The sequence below is a fragment of the Pleuronectes platessa genome, chromosome 3 (assembly GCF_947347685.1).
Source record: "Pleuronectes platessa chromosome 3, fPlePla1.1, whole genome shotgun sequence".
Classification (NCBI taxonomy): Eukaryota; Metazoa; Chordata; class Actinopteri; order Pleuronectiformes; family Pleuronectidae; genus Pleuronectes; species Pleuronectes platessa.
In genome coordinates, this window is record NC_070628.1 from 1,720,261 (window position 1) to 1,741,853 (window position 21,593).

Sequence of the window (21,593 nt, forward strand, 5' to 3'; positions counted from 1 at the left end):
TTTCATCAATCAATTAATTTCTCAGTGTTAAGTTAAAGTGATGATGTGTCTCAGCAGTGGGACCAGATGTTTGTGAGAACCTCATCTGTTGGTTTTGTTCAAACAGCTTCAATAAACATCTCTCACTCTGTTTGAGACGTTTCCATCACTGACGAGTGTTTGAACTGATACAGAACACAGAACTCATCAGAACATCCACAACAGCTGCTCCTAGATCAGGTTCTGAGGAGTCCAGCAGCAGGTCTGGACTTCAGGTTCTGAGGAGTCCAGCAGCAGGTCTAGACTTAAGGTTCTGGGGAGTCCAGCAGCAGATCTTTATTTCAGGTTCTGAGGAGTCCAGCAGCAGGTCTGGACTTCAGGTTCTGAGGAGTCCAGCAGCAGGTCTTTACTTCAGGTTCTGAGGACTGAGTCCAGCAGCAGGTGTTTACTTCAGGTTCTGAGGAGTCCAGCAGCAGGTCTTACTTCAGGTTCTGAGGAGTCCAGCAGCAGGTCTTTACTTCAGGTTCTGAGGACTGAGTCCAGCAGAAGGTCTAGACTTAAGGTTCTGGGGGCTGAGTCCACCAGCAGGTCTTGACCCAAGGTTCTAAGGAGTCCAGCTGCAGGTGTTTGCTTCAGGTTCTGAGGAGTCCAGCTGCAGGTCTTTACTTCAGGTTCTGAGGACTGAGTCCAGCAGCAGGTCTTTACTTCAGGTTCTGAGGACTGAGTCCAGCAGCAGGTCTGTACTTCAGGTTCTGAGGAGTCCAGCTGCAGGTGTTTACTTCAGGTTCTGAGGACTGAGTCCAGCTGCAGGTCTTTACTTCAGGTTCTGAGGAGTCCAGCTGCAGGTCTTTACTTCAGGTTCTGAGGAGTCCAGCAGCAGGTCTTTACTTCAGGTTCTGAGGACTGAGTCCAGCTGCAGGTCTGTACTTCAGGTTCTGAGGAGTCCAGCAGCAGGTCTTTACTTCAGGTTCTGAGGACTGAGTCCAGCAGCAGGTCTTTACTTCAGGTTCTGAGGAGTCCAGCAGCAGGTCTTTACTTCAGGTTCTGAGGAGTTCAGCAGCAGGTCTTTACTTCAGGTTCTGAGGACTGGGTCCAGCAGCAGGTCTTCAGTTCAGGTTCTGAGGAGTCCAGCAGCAGGTCTTTACTTCAGGTTCTGAGGAGTTCAGCAGCAGGTCTTTACTTCAGGTTCTGAGGACTGAGTCCAGCTGCAGGTCTGTACTTCAGGTTCTGAGGACTGAGTCCAGCAGCAGGTCTTTACTTCAGGTTCGGAGGACTGAGTCCAGCAGCAGGTCTTTACTTCAGGTTCTGAGGAGTCCAGCAGCAGGTCTTTACTTCAGGTTCTGAGGACTGAGTCCACCTGCAGGTCTTTACTTCAGGTTCTGAGGACTGAGTCCAGCAGCAGGTCTTTACTTCAGGTTCTGAGGACTGAGTCCAGCAGCAGGTCTTTACTTCAGGTTCGGAGGACTGAGTCCAGCAGCAGGTCTTTACTTCAGGTTCGGAGGACTGAGTCCAGCAGCAGGTCTAGACTTCAGGTTCTGAGGAGTCCAGCAGCAGGTCTTTACTTCAGGTTCTGAGGACTGAGTCCAGCAGCAGGTCTTTACTTCAGGTTCGGAGGACTGAGTCCAGCAGCAGGTCTTTACTTCAGGTTCGGAGGACTGAGTCCAGCAGCAGGTCTAGACTTCAGGTTCTGAGGAGTCCAGCAGCAGGTCTTTACTTCAGGTTCTGAGGACTGAGTCCAGCAGCAGGTCTTTACTTCAGGTTCTGAGGAGTCCAGCAGCAGGTCTTTACTTCAGGTTCTGAGGAGTTCAGCAGCAGGTCTTTACTTCAGGTTCTGAGGACTGAGTCCAGCAGCAGGTCTTTACTTCAGGTTCGGAGGACTGAGTCCAGCAGCAGGTCTTTACTTCAGGTTCGGAGGACTGAGTCCAGCAGCAGGTCTAGACTTCAGGTTCTGAGGAGTCCAGCAGCAGGTCTTTACTTCAGGTTCTGAGGACTGAGTCCACCTGCAGGTCTGGACTTGGGATGACAATCAGCTCAGTTTAGAATACTTTACAACGGGCACTACACAATATTTATTCAGCAGCATCTAAACTTTATGTATTTTGCATTTCTGCGAAGACAAGAACCTTTTTTTTATCTCGGTTTCTTCTCATCTTTCAATCTCTGACACAGTTTTTGTATTAAACGTGAATAAAAAGGATGTTTTCTCCAGCTCAGCTTTCATCTTCCTGTTTCCTGCTCTGCTTCTTATTGTGTTGGCTTTAACACGATAGCCACTGGCCTCACACACACACAGACACACACAGACACACACACACACACACACACACACACACACACACACACACACACACACATCCACAAGGTCCTGAAGAGGAAACACAAACGAGTACACACACACAATGAAAACACACATATTGATTTCCTCTGTGTCTCACTGTGCTGACACCAGATCCTCTGGAATCATAACTGTGTGCTGGTGACGTGTCTCCGTCTCTTTTCACCGGGACCGAGGCGTCTCCTGGAAATGAGACGAGATGTTTTCAGGGGGACGGATCATCTTCCTGCCTCCAGCCTCTCGACCTCCTCACGGTCCTGAAACCTGAACCCAGGTGAGGTGAGGTTCCCGGCGCCAGGGGAGCGGCCTTTATCCCAGCACCACAAAAGACACCGGTCCCTCTGTGATGTGCTGCAGACACACACACACAAACACACACACACACACACCGGGCGTCCTCTCAGAGACGACAGAAGAGTGAAGATGAAGGAGCTGCTGGTCTTCCTGCTGGTCGGCTGTGGTCTGGCCCAATGCACCAAACTGTCACCAAAGTGTCAACTGAAGGAGCAACTGGGAGAGGCGATCGACAAACTGGGAAATAAGGATCTGGGAGAAAGCCTGGACATACAGGCCAAAAGTAAGAGCTGCTTGTTCCCAGCACATCAGAAGCTGAAATATTATTTTAACGTAATCCAATACTTCTACATTAATATTACAGGTGTTGATGTGTGTTATGTTATTTCTTGGCTAAATTGAAATATAAAGAAATATTGGATAAGAACACCAGAGGGGGGGGATCAAGGTGTTTTGACTGCCTTGGAGCGATAACAATAAACTGTGTGTCGTTAATGACACGTGATTTGTCCAATATTAATAAACTGAATCAACCTGTCGAGAACATGATGCAACAACATCTGATTCTCTCAGGTTGGTTCTTCATCCTCAGATGTTTGAATCTTCCAGTTTCACGTCGCTCACGAGTTAGAAACCTCATCTTTCTACTCACTCATATATTTTAATTTAGTCTAGAATTCATATTTTATGTGAATATTTTATTTGTATTATATTTGATTGTATTACTTATTCTTATTTTACATATTTTATGTTATTTTGAGTTATTTAGTAGCCATGAAGACAGGTTACTGAGTCATAAAATCATGAGGAATTATCCCCTGGGGACCACGAATGTCCTCCGCTGTTTAAATCAAGGAGAACTTTGACTAAGTGGTCTCTGCCCCCCCCCCCCCACCAGTCGTCTGCTACGTGAATCTGACCTCTGGATTCAACACCAGTGCGGTGGGGGAGAAGAAGGTGGGCAGCTCGACCTGGAAGCTGTACGGGATCTTCCAGCTCAGCGATCACGTGATCTGCAGCGACGGAGAAACTCCATCTCTCAACAAATGCAGTAAAAGCTGCACGGGTGAGTTTCGTGTGGTTGAATTTCCGACTTCCGAAAAATTGTGTGTCTTCACCCGGTTGTGTGTCTTCACCCGGTGAAGTGTCGCCTTGTCTCCGCAGACCTGCTCGACAGCGACATCAGCGATGACATCGACTGTCTGCTGGAGACCTTGATCGACCTCATGTGAGTCCCACAGCTTGATAACTGCATTTTGTGATTTGCTGTTTTTAAAATGTACATGCATGATTTTTTTAAAACCAATTAACCTAGATGGACAGGGACAGATTACCTTTTAGATTTTTCCCACAAAAAAAGTTCTTCAAAATGCAAATACTGCTTCTCCCGCAGTGGATTTATCAAAAATGCTAAAATATTGTGGATTTCAAAAAGTGAATGTCTCTTCAGCTCAAACTCAAAGTGTTTATTATAATGTTCCCACAGTAAACTGGGATTCCTGGTGCCGCACCTGGAGGAGGTGGGGATGATGTGAGTTCCTGAGCCTCCTCATCTGCTTTGCTCTTCGTCCTGATCTGTGCACTCGGTTCATCTCTCGTGTTTCTCTGCAGGTACAAAATGATCCTGTTCCAACGGGAGTGCATCGAGATGAAACCCAGCGACTTCTTCTCTGAGTGTGGCTAAGCAAACGGATTCATCACCAATACAAAGCGAAACATTTCACTAATTGCAGCACGTTTTTGTTTGTGATAATATTGGAATGTAAAGAATCTGCCTGCAAGTAGAATAAACAGTGAATCCTGATGTTTGTCTGGAAAGCTTTGTGAGAAAATACAGACAGAAGATCTGAATCAATCTTTACGGACAAAAATAAAATCTGCTTCTGAAATGACACTATCTTCATCATCGTCATCACCATTATCACCATCATCGAGAGGAGAGGAGAGGAGAAGTAATTACTGATGAATATTATTCAAATATTCGATGTCATGTGGTCATGTCACAAAGTGAACTGTAGGTGGCGACATTGGCCACCTTTCCTGCCGGTTCACCTGTGAAGGTCCACTGAATATGGCTTCACAATAAAAGCTGCAGTCATCTATATATCTATCTATCTATCTATCAATCTACCTATCATCTATCTATCTATTCATCTATCTATCTATCTATTCATCTATCTATCTATCTATCTATCTATCTATCTATCTATCTATCTATCTATCTATCTATCTATCTATTCATCTATCTATCTATCTATCTATCTATCTATCTATCTATCTATCTATCTACTTCTCTCTCTCTCTCTCCATCTCTTGCAGGTGATTTCAACATTTACAATAAACCTGTCGAGTTCTGTAACATTATAAGGCGTGGTCTTTGTCACATACGGTGACGTCATCCAGGTGTTGCTCGCCTCCTCCCCCAGCGGGAGGCGAGTCACGTGTCCCGAGCGGGGACACAGAAGCCGGAAGTGAAGCGGTGCGTGGTTGTGAATCCTCGTCTGGTCCGGTCGGTTCTGGGCTCCCAGGGTCCGGCAGGAGGTCGAGGTTGAAGCTTGGACTCAGTCATGCGGCCGGACGGTGCGTTCACGGTCCTGCTCCTGATCAGCTCAGTGACAGCTCTGACTGGTGAGTTACACTTAAGTAGTACTAATACTAATACTAGTAATACTACTAATACTACTAATACTCTGAAAGCAGCAGCCGGACTCTTTTAACCTGTACGAAAATACATCTAAAGAAAATACACACGAGATCAATAAGTTATCAATTTCCTATAATGAATGTAATTCCAAGTGTAAATTTAAAACTAGTAGTTTAGATAAACAATAAGCCAACTGACGTTTTATTACTGACAGCACCTCTACACCTGTTCACCTCTGGGAACTTAAAGAATTTATATAAAAGGAAGAGGAAGGAATAATCGGGTGGATTCCGAAGTGTTGACAGACACATGTAATCTTTGATAATCTTCAGGGTGTGTGAATCTGTGCTGATAATATATGTCGGGGTCATGGTCCAGGATGAGTTATTGCTTTAGTTGTTTGTATTTATTTGTTCAGTTTAATCAGTAACCGCACAGTGTTTCTACATCTGGAGACTTTACAGTATTAATATTCTCGTTTTTAAACAAAACAAAAGCCTTCTCCGATTGAGTTTGTTCTTTTTAAAATGACTTTGGAGAGTTTTTCTGTGCAGATGTTGAAATGAATTGAAGTGTTCGGTCGGTGACAGGTTTTTATTCCAGATCCTGAGGAACTGAAGTTCATTCCATTCACGTCCTAGGTTCGGGTCCATCCTCAGTTTCGTTGGTTTAAGTCACGTCACTGATTTATAACCATAGATCCATATGAACTTTAACTGAATGAAGGATTTTACTAATCGAAACTCAGATTATTTAACATGAGACTAATTTCCTCTGTATTTTTACAAGATGTTTTGCAGAAGAGACCTCAACTCATTACCCCAAAATAAAATCAAAACAATCTAATCTGACCCGGGAGCAGAACCATCTCCTCTCTATAACTTACTAAACCTGTATCATGTTACAATCTGTGTTTCTCACAGGAGGCAAAACTTTCCATCTAATTCATTTTTATTTGTATGGGACCAAATCAAATCCTGTATTATGACGATATTATATAGAAACACAACAGCTACACAATGAGCGTGGAGAGAAAAACATTCCCTTCAAAAGATATAACGTGTGAGAATTCTCCATTGAAATGTCTGAAAACAACTGGACCCATGTTACATCGTTGACTTGAATGTTTCCAACAAAGTTCAGACTCAGAGGAATCCACTGTTTCATTGGAGGTTACTGGACGTTTCTTTTTGTCGTCTCTTGATTGTGTTGTATCCTCTTTGGTTGTGTATCCTGCTCGCACTCGACTGTGTGTGTCTGGGTCGTAAAGGATCATGATGATTTGTTGTGGTTTGCTGCTCAACGTGATCCAGTCCAGTAGCTCCCATACGATCCTGCTGACAAACCGATAATTCGTGGATTCAAGAATCCAACATATATTTAGATTTGATTGGATTTGATTGGAGTTTATCAGTTTGTTAGGTGCACCTGAGTCTAACTAAAGCAGTCCAACACGTCTGTCCTGCAGGACGTGTTCACGTTTAATTTCCACTTGCAATTTGGAGAAAGTCTATTTTCAGACTTGTACCAGTTCCAACGCCACAGGGAGCGTTAACATATCACAACCACCATCATGTTAGTGGAGCCTGACTTTGTTTTTAATTTGACTGTGTGATACTATCGGCTGTTTCTATTAGTTTGTGGATTATGACTAATAAAGAACACACACTTCCTGGAGGTTGACCCAACAGAGACGTCATGGAAGTTTGGTGCTGATCAGTATCAGGGGACGAAGCCACGATTAAAAATAAATAAACATTTCCTTAGAATTTCCTGAGAATAATTCCTGGATTTTGAAGAAACACGCACAGACCCGTTGAGAGGAGGAAGTCCATGATGAAAACCTCGATCTAGTGAATTTAAATATGGGTTCATGAGTGTGTGAGTGGAGAGAGGACCAGGGACTCAATCTTCTTCCACAGAATCTATCAAGCTGGTGAGGCCGGTGCTGGGAAACCACGCTGTCTGGAATGTTGAAGAGCAGCCGGAGCTCGTCTTCGGTTTGTTTGAACCTGTTGTTGTCGTAGATTGACTCCCTCGCTGCTGCCGGTGCCCATGGTGCTGCCAGGGGGGGGGGGGCGGATGGTGCCGCCATTGAAAAGAATGCGGCTCGCCCTCAAACACACCTCCCACTGTCTTTGTCCTCCTGGCAGAGTTCAATGAAGCACGTGGGATTCGTTCACCTGCACACGAGTCGTGTCTCTATAAATCCTCATCACTTCCTCTTCCCTCAGTGTTTCCATCCTCACACCATGAATGAGCAGCAACATTCTGAGACTTTGATTATGATCAGTTATTGATCCCTCTTTATTAATCCCTAATTCTCCTGCTGTACTTAAAACTAGTCTCCTCATGAAACCACATTTAAATTCCCCCCCTCCAGATCTTTATTTGGATCTGCAACAAACTCCAGGATCTCATAGACCTGGTCCTCTCAACATGTCTGTGTGTGTTTCATCCCAATCCATGAATCATTCTCTGAGAAATCAAGGGAAATGTTTAATCCTGGATCCGTCCCCTGAGAGTTAGTTTGAGTCAGGTGTTCCTAATAAACTGACAACCTCCAGTTTGGGAGTAGAACCAAGCTCACGTTGTGGAGTCTCTCTCTCTCTCATTGGCTCAGCACTAACGTTTGTTTACTCTCGGGTTTGTTTCAGTTCCGCCTCCGACCGCCGTGACCGTGAGCTGCAGGAATCTGAGAGTATTGCTGAACTGGGAGTTCAGCGACCAGCAGCCACCCACCAGCTTCAGAGTGGAAACACAAAGCTCCGATGGGTGAGCCTCGTTCTGCTCAGCTAGACTCAATTATTCAAGAAGTATCTAAAATATGTATTTGATTGTATTGTTATTAGGTGGACAGACACTTATTTATATACACTGGTATATATACGAGTACCATCCCTGTGTTTGCCATGTTGTGTTCTCTTATTAGATTATATAGTACATGTGTGTGTTTGTAATGTTTTCTTTATCACACAAGTTTGAATGACTCACTGAACAAAGTAATTTTTTCATGTCGACTGTTTCCGAGTCTGAACACAATCCTCGAACCAAAGTTCACAACTTTTCAAAATAAAAGATGTTCAGCTCGATATTAAGCATTACAGCAACAGAACAAACGTTGTGCTTTTACTTGAAGATACAGACGTCACCACCTGATATGATGAACTAATAATAATCATCAATAATTAACAACACACACGTTGTGAAACTGATCAGATGAACAGTTGTTGAGATAAACGCATTCACACATACAGTTTGTGGGATTAGTAGGTTTGTGTGTATTTGTATTTATGTATAAATCGTGCTGTTTCCTGTGTGAAGGATCCTTAAGAATGAAACCACAGAGCACCAGTATGATCTGACTGGGTTCATCTGGGAGTCTCAGAATCACTACATGGGTTTCCACTCAGTGAGAGTAACAGCTCTACAGAGGGGGGGGGAGTCCCAACCGGTCCAGTCTGAGACCTTCACCTTCAACAAGTGGAAGACGGCCGATAAACACTGTGAGTAGCACGTCACTTCCTGTGTTAAACACTGTGAGTAGCAGGTCACTTCCTGTGTTAAACACTGTGAGTAGAACGTCACTTCCTGTGTTAAACACTGTGAGTAGAACGTCACTTCCTGTGTTAAGCACTGTGAGTAGCAGGTCACTTCCTGTGTTAAGCACTGTGAGTAGCTAGTCACTTCCTGTGTTAAACACTGTGAGTAGAACGTCACTTCCTGCGTTAAACACTGTGAGTAGCACGTCACTTCCTGTGTTAAAGACTGTGAGTAGAACGTCACTTCCTGCGTTAAACACTGTGAGTAGAACGTCACTTCCTGCGTTAAACACTGTGAGTAGAACGTCACTTCCTGTGTTAAGCACTGTGAGTAGCACGTCACTTCCTGTGTTAAGCACTGTGAGTAGCACGTCACTTCCTGTGTTAAGCACTGTGAGTAGAACGTCACTTCCTGTGTTAAACACTGTGAGTAGAACGTCACTTCCTGCGTTAAACACTGTGAGTAGCACGTCACTTCCTGTGTTAAGCACTGTGAGTAGAACGTCACTTCCTGTGTTAAACACTGTGAGTAGAACGTCACTTCCTGTGTTAATCACTGTGAGTAGCACGTCACTTCCTGTGTTAAGCACTGTGAGTAGAACATCACTTCCTGTGTTAAATACTGTGAGTAGCAGGTCACTTCCTGTGTTAAGCACTGTGAGTAGCAGGTCACTTCCTGTGTTAAACACTGTGAGTAGCAGGTCACTTCCTGCCCTGTGACCCCGGTCAGATGTTTCCCTCACAGACGTAGAACTCTTCTCTCGTCCACAGGTTTGTTGGACTTCCCGCCGGTCGAGGTCGTGGCCGGCGACTCTGGAAACATCGTCAGCTTCCCGAATCCCTTCCACTTCTACACAGAACTGAAACAGGACGAGAAGGGAGGGGCCTTATTTGAACTCAACATCTCCTCAGATCAGGTGAAGAACATCTCAAAGATCCAGCAGGCATCAGAAAACAGAGAAGATATTTCTACTCAAACTAAATCCGAGGAGATTTTATTCTAGTTTTGTCGAATTGTTGTGTTGTTCTTTATTCGCGATAAAGTGTCAAGAATACTTTGAGATAAAGTTGAACTGAATCATGTTGATCTTTGTTTTTCTGACCTCCAGGGTAACTACTACACCTTCAAGTGCAGGCAGACAGAGAGCGTGTGCAGGTACGACCTCCCGCCCAGCGAGGATACGTGCGTCCGGGTGGGGGGGTGGCTGGCCGCCGGCGTGGAGAAGGTGGAGTTCAACCAGACCGAGCTCATCTGCCCCAGTAAAACCAGCGGTCAGTCACCAGAATCAGAATTATTTTTATGAATAATTTTTTTTTATGACGTATATTTGCATATATTGGAAATTGCCATGGTGTGGTTGGTGCACTGTACATAACAACAATATATACAGTAAGAAACAATAAATTATGGAGATAAATTATGTGTGGGGGGGCTTGTTTGTGAGCCCCACTGCCATCGGGAAGAAACTGTTCAGGTGACGCGAGGTTTTAGTCCTGATGGAAGACTCTGGAACAGGTGGTGAGTGGGATGAGAAGGATCAGCAATGATCTTGCGTGCTCTCCTACTGATCCTGGAGTGGAACAGGTCTAGGAGAGCCGGCAGGTCACAGCCGATGACCTTCTCAGCTGACCGGATGATCCGCTGCAGTCTGCCCTTGTCCTTGGCAGTGGAGGCAGCGAACCAGACGGTGATGGATGAGGTGAGGATGGACTCCATGATGGCTGTGTAGAACTCAACCATCACTTTCCACGGCATGCTGAATTTCCTCAGTTGCCGCAGGAAGAACATCCTCTGCTGGGCCTTCTTGATGATGGAGGTGATGTTCTCCGTCCATCTCAGGTCCTGTGAGATGATCGTCCACTTAAAAAACACTTGAAAAGATGTCCAATGCATCCTTTCATCTCAGAGAACCCAAGGCTCCTATTGGTGGATCACTGGACCAACATGTCCCAGGACTCATGTGCCTCAGTGATGAACCGGTTGACTAGAGGAAAACCATGAGACGTCCACTGCCAGAGTGTCAGGCTTTAAATCCTTCTTGTTGTGTCCTGCTCTGTTGGGATGAGTTGGTGGACATGACCGTCTCATTCCTGTTGGTTTGTGTCCTCTGAAGGACAGAGGAGTTGTCTTCACCTCCAATGCTCATGGACACCAGACACGTTGAGGGGACTGATAGTTTAAATGTGATTTGAAGCTCTTCTGACTGCCGGTTTGCTTCTTCTTGTTTTTCAGACGCCCACGTCTTCACGTTCGTCTTCCTGCTGATCGCCCTCGTCCTCATCATCAGTGGGTTAACAGTCTCCATCTACAAAGTGAAAGCCTGGACACTGAAGACACAGCAGGAATCGGAGGAGACGCAAGCTCTGGTAACTTTTCTGCTTTAGACAAAATCAAATGTAATTAACCTTGAGTTCCATCTTATTGTGAAACCTGACACGTGTCCTCGTCTCCTCGTCTCCTCGTCCACCAGAACTTCCAGCCAAACAACGAAGACCCACAGTTGTTGAGAGAGGTTGAAGAAGTGTTCAGCCCGGTGATGGTCATCGAATCCAGCAGCTGCTCGGAGGTCAGCTCGGAGGACTGCGGCGCCTGCTTCATGGAGGAAGGATGGCTAGAGAGAGGGGAGCTGGAGGAGCCTGAAGACCAGGAGCCTGAAGACCAGGAGCCTGAAGCTGTGGGGAATTATGACCACGGCCACGTCCACTTAGATGTGCGGGTGGACTTAGGGGACGGAGACCTAGCCGATGCTTACAGAGAGGGATAGAACAAACTGTCAGAGGTTTGGGACTGAAGTTGGTTTGATGACTGTTTTAATAACCAGTGACCCAGGATGGTCCAAACCAGGCCGAGAGACACCGGAGGACAGCTGGAGGTGGAAGGTGTGTCCCCCCCCCCTTCTTTTTGCACCGTCACCGAACCCTACGTTTTTAACATGTCATGTTTACGAGTGTGGCCGGTTTGTCTTGTGGCTGTTTACTGTGGAGAGCACCCACCTGGGGGGGGGGGGGGGACCAGGACTCCAGCTGATCCGTCAACACGGAGACGATTAGACAGACGTTGACACAACCCTCAAGCGTGGTTTCATTTGCCCTAATTTAATTCGCGTCTCAGGTTTCGTCTCAGGCAGCATCGTCCCACATCTAAAACCTTTTTATTATGACACTTATTGCACACGTGGTGCCTGTGTGTGAGGGGGGGGGGGGGGGGTGTCCAGAGCAAGCTTTTAAAACCTCATTTTTCTCAGGAGCTAGTTAAATAAAACTGACATTAAACCGAGCACCTCACCCATCCTGGACTTTGAGTTCTGCAGGAGTCATAAACTCCACAGTGTGACCTGATCAACAGTCCCTGAAGATCATGTGCTTCTCTTTTGTTGAGAACTTTAACGTTCTTATTGTTTTTAATATGTGCATCATCGCTTGTTTTTATGAATTCATTGATCTAAATTAATTAATTTTAAAATGTGAAATTTGTTTCGTGGTCTAATAAATTTGGTATCTTTTTTTTATTAAACACATTGATAGATTGAGTTTTGAATCATTTCTCCACTGCACCCGACGCTCAGGTAGATCAACTCCCCCTGAAGGTTAACTGGAGAATTGCAGGATGATAAAGAAAATATGAATTCACTAATAAAAGAATCATATTTCAGTGTTTCTACTCAATGACTGTCCCTGAACCTTCTTGGACAGACGGAACCTGAACCCAGGACGTGTCCATGTAACTGATACGGATCCAGATCAGAATCCAGGATTCCTCTTTCTTTAACAATGTGAGATATGACCTCGTTGAATTCTCAGTTAATAAATCATGGATGTTTATGAAAGTACAGTAAAGGACTCAGATATGTTAAAATGTGGATCTTTTGAATTGAAATGTGGTTTCATATGGAGGCTGTTGTAAGAGATACTGAGGGACAGGGTTTGACGTGAGCAGCAGCCAACAAAGAAACCGGACAAACAGGATCAACTAAAAAAACAAAACTTATCTTTGAATCATAAGAAAAAAACCTGGAGCTCGACACGCAGCGTTTTATTAATCCTGTATTTCAAACAGTCACGTTTCATATGAAGGTAAATAAACTTCATCTTGTGGTGATTTGAGAAAACTCCTCAACTCCAGTCGATAAATCCAGAGCCTCACAGCGCCCCCCCCTCCCTCTGTCCTGTTTGGGGGTGTTCGCCATCTTGTCCACTGATGACATCATCATCGATGGGTTAAGAGTCTGTGTGGGCGGAGCGCCCCCCCCCCCCCCGTCCGTTCCTAAAGCTTCAGGCCTTGAATGTTTGACCTCAGGTTCAGCATCTGCTTCTGCTGTCGGACCTTCTCTTCCTTGAACGCCATCGTGTTGGCTTTCTTCTCTGCCCTCCTCTCCTGAACAGACACACAGACACACAAACACAGTTCAACACAACGTCCAGGTCACATGATATCAGACTCAATATCAATAATCCAGGATACATGGGCTGACACAGTATTAAGGTCCTGCTGATACACGCACTATCAACCAATCGAGAATAATGTGTTTAACGTGTACTATAGGTTTTGTTTGGTCCGTGGCCACCAGGGGGCTCTGGAGACATGTCCCCTGGGAGCGGTCATGTCCCCTGGTGTATTTGTTTTTGTCTGCACAAATCATCTGATCAAACCAGTCCTCCCAGTCCAGATGAGCAGGTTTCACTTCTGACCAGTAGCTGCTCTGTCTCTCACCTTGCGCTCTTCCTTGATGCCCTGCTTCCTCGTCTTCCTCTCCTCCTTGCTCTCCTCTTTGCTCCGGGGCTGGGTGGAGAGGCGGGGGAGGTCCGAGTCGTTGATCATCGTCATGCGCTCCACCTGCTTGGCTGTCAGGCCTCTGGCGGGGAGGACGTCCAGAGGGATGCCCGTCTTTCTGGACACGCGGATCGTCTTCAGCTGAGGACAGAAGGAAAACTGCACTGAGCGTCTTGTGATTGTTTTGTGAAATCACAGTGACCTTTGAATGGTTTTCATACCTTTGGTGGCTCTTCGATGAGTTTGGGTCTGTTGTAGATGTTGGAGTACGTACCTGCAGAAGAACACACACATCAGATTCTACTCCTCTCCACTAAAGAGCTTCTACAGCAAAGAAAATGAAACTCACTGATGATGGTTTCACAGTCCCATTTCTCCTCTGGAGCCTGGACAACAAACGTCTCCATCTCCTCTTCCTCCTCTTCCTCCTCTCTCACGGCAGGAAGCTCCTTTGGACCCAAGTCATCAGGCCTCAGGAAGCTGAACCAGGACCAAGACACAGGTTCAGCACCAGGCTCAATGAAAGCAGCTTCAACCAGACGAAAGGAAAACAAAGGTCACTCACTCGTTGTGCTTCTGTTTGAAATAGTCCTTGATGACCTCCTCCAGACGAGCACTGTCCGGGTTGATGAAGCCCTCCAGCTCGGCGTTGTCCAAAGCTCCGATCTCGTCATCATCAAACTGTTCGTAAAACTAAAAAAACAACAAGAACAAAAACAGAGGACGGGTTTATGATCAAGTCTGAAATAGAAACAGACAAATAACAAATAGAGAGACAGACACCCTGGCTGTTTGAGGACATGACCTCTGGAGAACGTTCACACAATGGAGTCCAGACTTTCTCCAGAGTTCGTCTTTCACACATGAACACAGCAGCAGAAGATTCTCCGATGGGACAACAACACTAATCTACAGAGCGTCCGGGTGAGGGGGGGGGCGTGGCTAAGAGGCAGGATGGAACGTTCTAATTCTCATAACCAACACTCCCACTCAGTGATCCTGTAGTGGACCTCCAGGGGACTGGTAGGGAGACTCTGGAGACAGCGCGGAGGCTGGAACTCAGATATTTGGTGGTGAACACGAGGATGTTCACCTTCTCGAAGCGGTCGTCCAGGAGGGAGAGCTGCTCGTTCCTCCTCATCACAGACGAGGTCATGGAGTACTCTGTGAACCGACTCTTCGTCTCCTCGTCCATGAACAGAAACTCTCGCCCTCCGCCGCCGTCGCCCGAAAATCCTCCTTCAGAGTCACAGTCTCCTTCAGAGTCTGTGTCCTCCCACTCGTCCTCATCATCTTCATCCTTGACACCTCTGTCACGGGTCAGACACAAACAGGAAATCAACATTAGGGCTGATACTGACAGAAACTTTCATCATCAATAAATAAATCAGTAGGTAGAGTTATAGGACGTTTTCAAGTCTTGCTTATTGCTAAACTTTGCTTATTTGCTGAGTAGGTTTTAAAATTCACTAAAAATTACTAATATCTGGTTAAATTACATTACGTTGATGTACATTTATTATTTGTCCTCAAAAAAGAAAATTAAACGATTAACTGGAATAATATTCAGAATTTAATTTCTATGTATTCATGTAGAAAATGAAACTGTTCAGAACATTGTGAAAACACGTCAGATAACTAATTAAAAACAACTGGAGTGTCTCTCAGCAGATCGGCTGGTTCCTTGGCTCGTGGCTTCCAAAAACATGTCATGGCATCGGGTCTGTAGTTTGAATCTGATCCTGCCGACTCACAAACCAACAAACACAGAGGAAAACAACCTCCTTCCACGCAGGTCACAATATATTAAGATTTCATTTCCTACTTTGCGTCCACTGCTGCGCTGGCTGTGTTTGCTTGGGTCATGAAGTCATCGTCCAGGATGTTGTCAGGGTCCTCGTAGTCGAAGTCTTCGTCCAGAGCCGCCACGATGTCGGGGTCCATGTCCAGACGGGGTCCTGAAGGAGACACGAGGAAAACAGGATGTGACACGTTGACGACAACAGACAGAGGCCAGAGGTCAAACTGAAGATGGAGCTTCGTGTTTGTCTGATCTGAAGGTTTTCTGAGGAAATTATGATTTTGATCTCAGGCTACATCCACACGGAGACGTTTTCTAACTGTGTCAAAGTGTTCTGGCTCTGGATCAGTTTGAATCCCCGTCCACACTGGTGTGCACACGGCTCCTCTCCTCTTTTACCTGAGATGGGAGCAGCTTTGTTGAGGAGTCCCACCTCCTCCTCAAACTCGGAGGCGAACACAGACGAGGGCAGGTTGATGCTGGCGCCCTGATGGGGAAAAACAAAAATCACTTCAGAGAACGTTTTCAAAAACAATTAACAATAAAATACATTAGAGAGGAAACAGTGACCTGCTGCACTGAAGAACTCATAAATTACCACTTGATGGCGCCACCCCTAAAGAAACTGTCCCCTGCCTCCATGTTCAGCACAACCACAGAAGAAAAACAGGAATCATGTCCTGCAAAGTGTCAGATCACGTGACCTCTCACATATCCTGGGTACCACTGGTAGTGGAGTCATGTGACTGATAACAACCAATCGGGAAGTGAACGTGTGCCTCATCATTTACATCACATGTTTGTTGAGTAGTTCTGACAGCAGCTGTAAACGTAGTAGAGTGGACGCAGCGTTAAACTCACAGGAGGTGCCTTGTCTGTGTCCGTGTCCTCCTCTTCCTCCTCCTCCTCCTCCTCGTCTTCATCATGGAGGGGAACAGGACGTCTGTTGGTGTTGGGGGGGTTGGTCACCACCAGCTCAGTAGGGCCCACCGCCTCCTTCAGGTGCTGCAGGTAATTGTAGTTGTCGTCATAGAAAACACCAAAGTCCCTCTGCTCCTCGCGCCTCTTCTCCGCCTCCACCTGGACAATGTAAGAGGAGGACATGATGAGGTGATTGTTAAACCAGTTGTCCCGTTAGCTTCCTGTCGGTGGAGAACCAGCTGGTCGGTCTGTACCGTGGTGGCGGGCAGGAGGACGTGCTGCGGCGCCGTCTCATCTGCAGCCAGCGGATCCCTCTGGCTCCGGTGCACGAGGTGAAAGGTCACCGCCTTCTTCTTCTCGATGAACGACTTCTTCTTTCGATGAGGCTGCGGGAGACAACACACAACAGAGGTTAGCACGCACTCGCTGGGGATGACACAACAGTGAGGTCTGGGGTTTGAGCTCCAGGATAGAGCCTCATTCAATCGCTGAGATGCCCTTGAGCAAGGCAGGCAACCTGGGGGTTTCTCCTCTCTGAAACTGAGATATGGAGCTCGAATCCTCAACCCGGTGTAGATGTGATCACTTGGGACTGTTAAAGGCACGTCCTGTCCTGTCCTGTCCTGTCCTGTCCTCGCGTGTCTCCGGAGACATGGAGGTAAACAACCTGCCAACCCACAGCAGCATGTTTAAATCCATGAGAGGAATCTGTCCCCAGCTGCTTCCGTTGTTTTGCCTTCTGCTCTGACGCTGTTTACCCCGGAGACTCCCCACGTGGTTAGTGGACTCGAACCCTTCACCCCCCAAAAGTTGAGAAGTTTATCGAGTCGAGTTTTAAAACAACAAACTTCACAGCACGTTGTTTACACTGGGTACACAGGGAGGACGTAAGCTAGCAGCGTTAGTTAGCAGCGTTGGCTAGCAGCGTTAGTTAGCTAGCAGCGTTAGCTAACAGTAGGTTTAGTTAGCAGCGTTGGCTAGCTAGGTAAGTTAGCCGCGTTGGCTAGCAGGGTTGGGTAACGGTAGGGTTAGTTAGCTAGCATCGTTAGCTTGGTGAATGTCGCTCACCATCTTGTCAGTGGATCGGAACCAGTTTCCCTGAAGAGCCTCTCAGGTCGAGCAGCTGATCCGCGGGTCACCGAGCAGGAGAGCGTTTCACCCTCGGACTGGTTCAGATGGTTTCACCCTCCACGATGCTCCTGGTGCGGCCAAGACAGGAAGGAACCATGCCAGAGAAACAACAGGGGTGCTTAAAAATATGCTGACGCGCTAACACGAGCACAAACTGATATTTATGTGTATGGATATTTTCATGAATAACAGATTAATGTGTCGCATAGTTATTATATAATTCCTGTTACACGCCTGTATTAGCTCCATATTATGGACAAGTTGGTTTAGTCCAAATCGACCTTTTCTTGAATTAACTTTATTAGCAAACAGCGCAGTTAACAGACAAACATACAGAACATTAATTTGCTCATTAATTATTATTCCGAGAAAATGTATTCAGTTTCATACTTTTCTTAGTATTTAGGATTTATTTAATTATTACAAATTGAATTATTAAATTGTATATCTTATTTATTTAACCAGGACGGCCCCATGGAACAGATATGTTATAAGTGAGGATCGCCCCCTGGTGGCTGCAGTATGGATAATAAAACCTCCTCCTCCTCCTCCTCCATGTTAGCAGATGGGACTTGGACCAAATACCAAAACAAATTGTTTGGTTTACTTATTCGATGATATGTAAATGGTCTGTGATGTCACAAATGACAGCTGAGACTGACTCCTGATTGGTCGAGTGCTTGTACTGGGAGGATTTTACTGGGTCCTTCAAACGCACAAGATGGTGGAACTGGTATTCAGGATAATTCAGCTTAACTTTGTACAGTGGGTGGAGGTGAAGATGTGTCGTCCATCTTTATTTACAGTCAATGTGTCACTCAGGTGGAATAAAGACACAAACATTGCTTTGTCTTAGATTTTGAGACAAAAAATTTATTCAAAATGCATTTCCATTAAATTTAGAGAGCAGAATAAAACAAATATTTTCCAAAAGCACAAGTCAGCAACAACCCCCCCCCCCCCCCCCCTCCCCGAAAAAAAGACCATGTCCAAACATCTAGCTCACACAGCATCCGACCTCATGAGCCCAGATTGACATTTAATGGCATCTAAAATGGTTTTGTTCTTCTGGTGGCTCGTGTTCGGTCCCAGCTTCTCCTCAGACGTTCATCGACAACATCAGGAACTGGGTTAATAAATCAGAAAGAACTCGATTTAAATGGAGTCACACAACATCACAACATCATAACCTGAAACAAAGTCTTTCACATGCAGATCATCAACATGACGTCAAAGTGGTTTTACCTGCATCATGTTCATCTTCACACGCCCCCTCTGGAATTTGTCCACAGCCTGGAAAACTCCTGTTTCAGAGAGTTTCAGTGAGTGAAAGACATTTTACCACAAATCGCTCTGAGGTGACTTTAAACCCAGAGGTCGTGTTTCAACGTGTGGTTTTCAACGTACTGAACATGTTCTCCAGGCGCACGATGCAGGTCAGGTAGTCGTCGAAGTCAATGTCGTACTTGTCGTCAGCAAACCTCAAGCCAATCAGCTGCAGGAGCTTGTTGTTCAGATGCATACCTTCAAACCAAAGACACAAAGACTCAAAGACACAAAGACTCAAAGACTCAAAGACTCAAAGACGCAAGATTTATGCCTCAAACCATGTTTCATGTCCAAGACTCAGAGTCTGCTATTTTCTTTATTATTTTTTCCATTGGACGTAACCATTCTGCTGCTGCTAAATTATAATATAATAATTAAACTGCTTCACAATAAACATGTGAAACAAACATATTGACACTGAAAATCAAACATATTCAAAAACATATTTGAATATAATCGATCTTAGAGTCAATATATTGCATTAGCCAATTTATTCATATCTTCAATAAATATCTTTATAAGAAAACCTACATGTATAAACAACAGCTGTCCTTTACGTGAATGAATTCAAACACAAACTCTTGTAAGAAATGTAAAATGTTTAGGGTTGCAAAATTCCGTGAATATTCAAAGTTGGAAACTTTCCATTGGAATTAACGAGAATAAACTGGACATTTTGTGGGTAGTTTATACTAACTGTATTTACCTTGTCATATACAGACATAAATATAAACATTTTGTTTTGTCATAGGCGGATTTCAGCCCTGAGGAAACTTAGGGCACTTGACTTTATGCTTCTGCATCTTTGTGTCATTCTCAACATAGGTCTTTGCTGAGATAGTGCACGTGGCAATGTTCTGTAGAATAAGATGAGAAAAAAGCTTGTAAAAAAAACACTAATGCAAAGCTAGAGATATAAACAATTGGAATCGTCTTTAAAAATATTTTACAATTGATGGATAAATGAATAGAAATAGGCTAGATGAACAGATGAACAATCCTCAATCAGCATGCTCTCCATACATCTTTAAAATAGAGTTTTGAATTACGTTTTTATTGCTCAGCATTTAATTTGCTTATATATTTTTTCTTCAAAATTCCAGAAATTCCCGGGTTTAATATTCCCATGGAAAGTTTCCAGAAATTTACCGGCCTTTTTTGCCCCTTTGCAACCCCAAACATGTTTAACAGTGAGTGGTTAGAAACCTAAAGTCCCTGGTTCTGTGAGGACCAGTTCTCCGCGGCCTCTCACCTGCAGCTTTGAGCGCGATGCGCAGCTCGTACGACGACATCTTCCCCGAGCGGTCGGTGTCGAACGACAGGAAGAGCATCTGCAACGACAACACAGGTTCAACCTCACGCTCCAACTCGTGCACTCACTTCTCCTTTTATTTGATTAATAAAGACGTACAATCCACTTCTTCATCTTCTCCCAGAAGACCTTAAACTCCTGGAACTCCAGTTTGCCGGTGTTGTCCACCTGTTTCACTGCGTCAAGGAAAAAACTCTCGAGAAGCAACACACAGTCCTTTCACTGTAAAAAAAATCTTGGACTTTTAAATAAAAACAACTTCTCTATGTTTAGTCCATGAGAAAAGATTTGTTAATTCTAGATGATGTTTTAAAATGTAATTCTTCGGAATCTCCATCTCACTTCGTGTTGGTGCTAAAACATCAGGATCTCTTTCATTTAAAACATAAACAGGAAATTAAAAAGTTGAGTTAATATTGTGGTCAGTGACTTTGCAGGATACGTCCATCAGGTTGATGATGCTGTGGCAGGTGCTGAGACTCAGGCCGTCGAATTTAATCTCTTTTCCTGAAAACAAAGGTTTGAAACAGTAAAATAAACTTCAACTAAATAACTTAGAGAAAGACAGAAGTTATAAAGTCACATCAACAAATAAAATTATGAAACATGTGTAAGAGTAGAATACAGATTATTAAAGGGGCCACTGAAGTATTTTCGACAACTATAAATAATCACATCAATTCCATTATTAAAAACATACTGATCATACTGTAGATGTCCACGCAGTATCAATATGGACTTATAATAAAAACAAACTTTGGATTAACTTACGTCTGCTGAGAACCCCGTTGAGCATCTGCTGCAGCTCGTTCACAGAGATCGCCTCGTCCTGTTAATACAGCGCTCTCACTCGTTAGTGTGTGAATATCATATTCATATGATGCCTCAAGTAAAAAGCTCCAAGGTTCACGTTATTCAATTCAATATTAAAATATTAAAGCTGGATTCACACGTTTCTGGCCACTAGGGGGAAGAATACAACCAGGTGAAAACACCTCCAATCCCTTTTTAAAGTCAAACATTATCACACAGTGTCTCCAGAGGGGGGGGTTCTTACGTCACCGGCCAGCTGCTCGAACAGCCTCCTCAGGCCCTTCTCCTCGTCGGACTCATCCTCTGGATCGCTGGGCATGGGCGGCTGGTGGAGACAACACAGGGTCGGTACTGGAGACTGGACAGTGGATGGACTGACTGGGGGGGGTCGGTGAACCGGATACTTACATCTGGCAGGTCGGCGTCCACGTTGCTCCCCATCTCCCTGAGCAGCGGAGCCACAAGTGAGACAACCACAGATATTTGTTATTTTAAATCATTTTAATAATTATTCTGTTTTAACCTTTTTATCCTGTATTGCAATTTGACACTGTTCACTGTTTTGCATTTTAATTCACTTTTTATATCTTTTATCTTTTATATATATTTTATTTAGATATGTTTATGTCTAAATAAATGTTACTTTGTATAAATATTAGAAATAGAGAGTAAATATATATTGTTTTTTTTTATTGCTTTTCTTATGTGTTGTGTTTTTATG

General features: G+C 44.8%; 3 protein-coding genes across 3 annotated transcripts in view; 1 reads left to right on the forward strand and 2 right to left on the reverse strand.

Moving 5' to 3' along the window:
• The first annotated feature begins 5,062 nt into the window (after nucleotides 1-5,062).
• On the forward strand, nucleotides 5,063-12,321 carry ifngr1 (interferon gamma receptor 1). Its single transcript, XM_053416093.1, has 7 exons — nucleotides 5,063-5,236; nucleotides 7,910-8,027; nucleotides 8,577-8,758; nucleotides 9,566-9,711; nucleotides 9,904-10,066; nucleotides 11,028-11,161; nucleotides 11,266-12,321. The coding sequence occupies exons 1-7, from the start codon at nucleotides 5,176-5,178 to the stop codon at nucleotides 11,557-11,559; spliced, it is 1,098 nt and encodes a 365-aa protein (XP_053272068.1). The 5' UTR covers nucleotides 5,063-5,175; the 3' UTR covers nucleotides 11,560-12,321.
• A 491-nt stretch (nucleotides 12,322-12,812) lies between these two features.
• ltv1 (LTV1 ribosome biogenesis factor) lies at nucleotides 12,813-17,506 on the reverse strand. The gene is made up of 11 exons (XM_053416003.1): nucleotides 17,356-17,506; nucleotides 16,542-16,673; nucleotides 16,228-16,446; nucleotides 15,766-15,853; nucleotides 15,391-15,523; nucleotides 14,659-14,875; nucleotides 14,131-14,258; nucleotides 13,915-14,045; nucleotides 13,787-13,839; nucleotides 13,506-13,706; nucleotides 12,813-13,169 (listed from the first exon to the last, which is right to left on the reverse strand). Exons 1-11 carry the CDS (start codon nucleotides 17,356-17,358, stop codon nucleotides 13,059-13,061), a joined length of 1,416 nt encoding a protein of 471 aa, XP_053271978.1. The 5' UTR covers nucleotides 17,359-17,506; the 3' UTR covers nucleotides 12,813-13,058.
• Nucleotides 17,507-18,386: 880 nt separating this feature from the next.
• The window catches only part of capn9 (calpain 9), a 10,368-nt gene continuing 7,161 nt past the window's right edge, over nucleotides 18,387-21,593 (reverse strand). The window contains exons 12-20 of the mRNA XM_053415865.1: nucleotides 21,281-21,317; nucleotides 21,117-21,197; nucleotides 20,831-20,888; nucleotides 20,502-20,566; nucleotides 20,159-20,227; nucleotides 20,000-20,078; nucleotides 18,826-18,942; nucleotides 18,664-18,722; nucleotides 18,387-18,544 (exon numbers count right to left, since the gene is read on the reverse strand). Coding sequence (XP_053271840.1) covers nucleotides 18,518-18,544; nucleotides 18,664-18,722; nucleotides 18,826-18,942; nucleotides 20,000-20,078; nucleotides 20,159-20,227; nucleotides 20,502-20,566; nucleotides 20,831-20,888; nucleotides 21,117-21,197; nucleotides 21,281-21,317 — 592 coding nt within the window. The 3' untranslated portion in view covers nucleotides 18,387-18,517. The remainder of the gene's footprint in view (nucleotides 18,545-18,663; nucleotides 18,723-18,825; nucleotides 18,943-19,999; nucleotides 20,079-20,158; nucleotides 20,228-20,501; nucleotides 20,567-20,830; nucleotides 20,889-21,116; nucleotides 21,198-21,280; nucleotides 21,318-21,593) is intronic.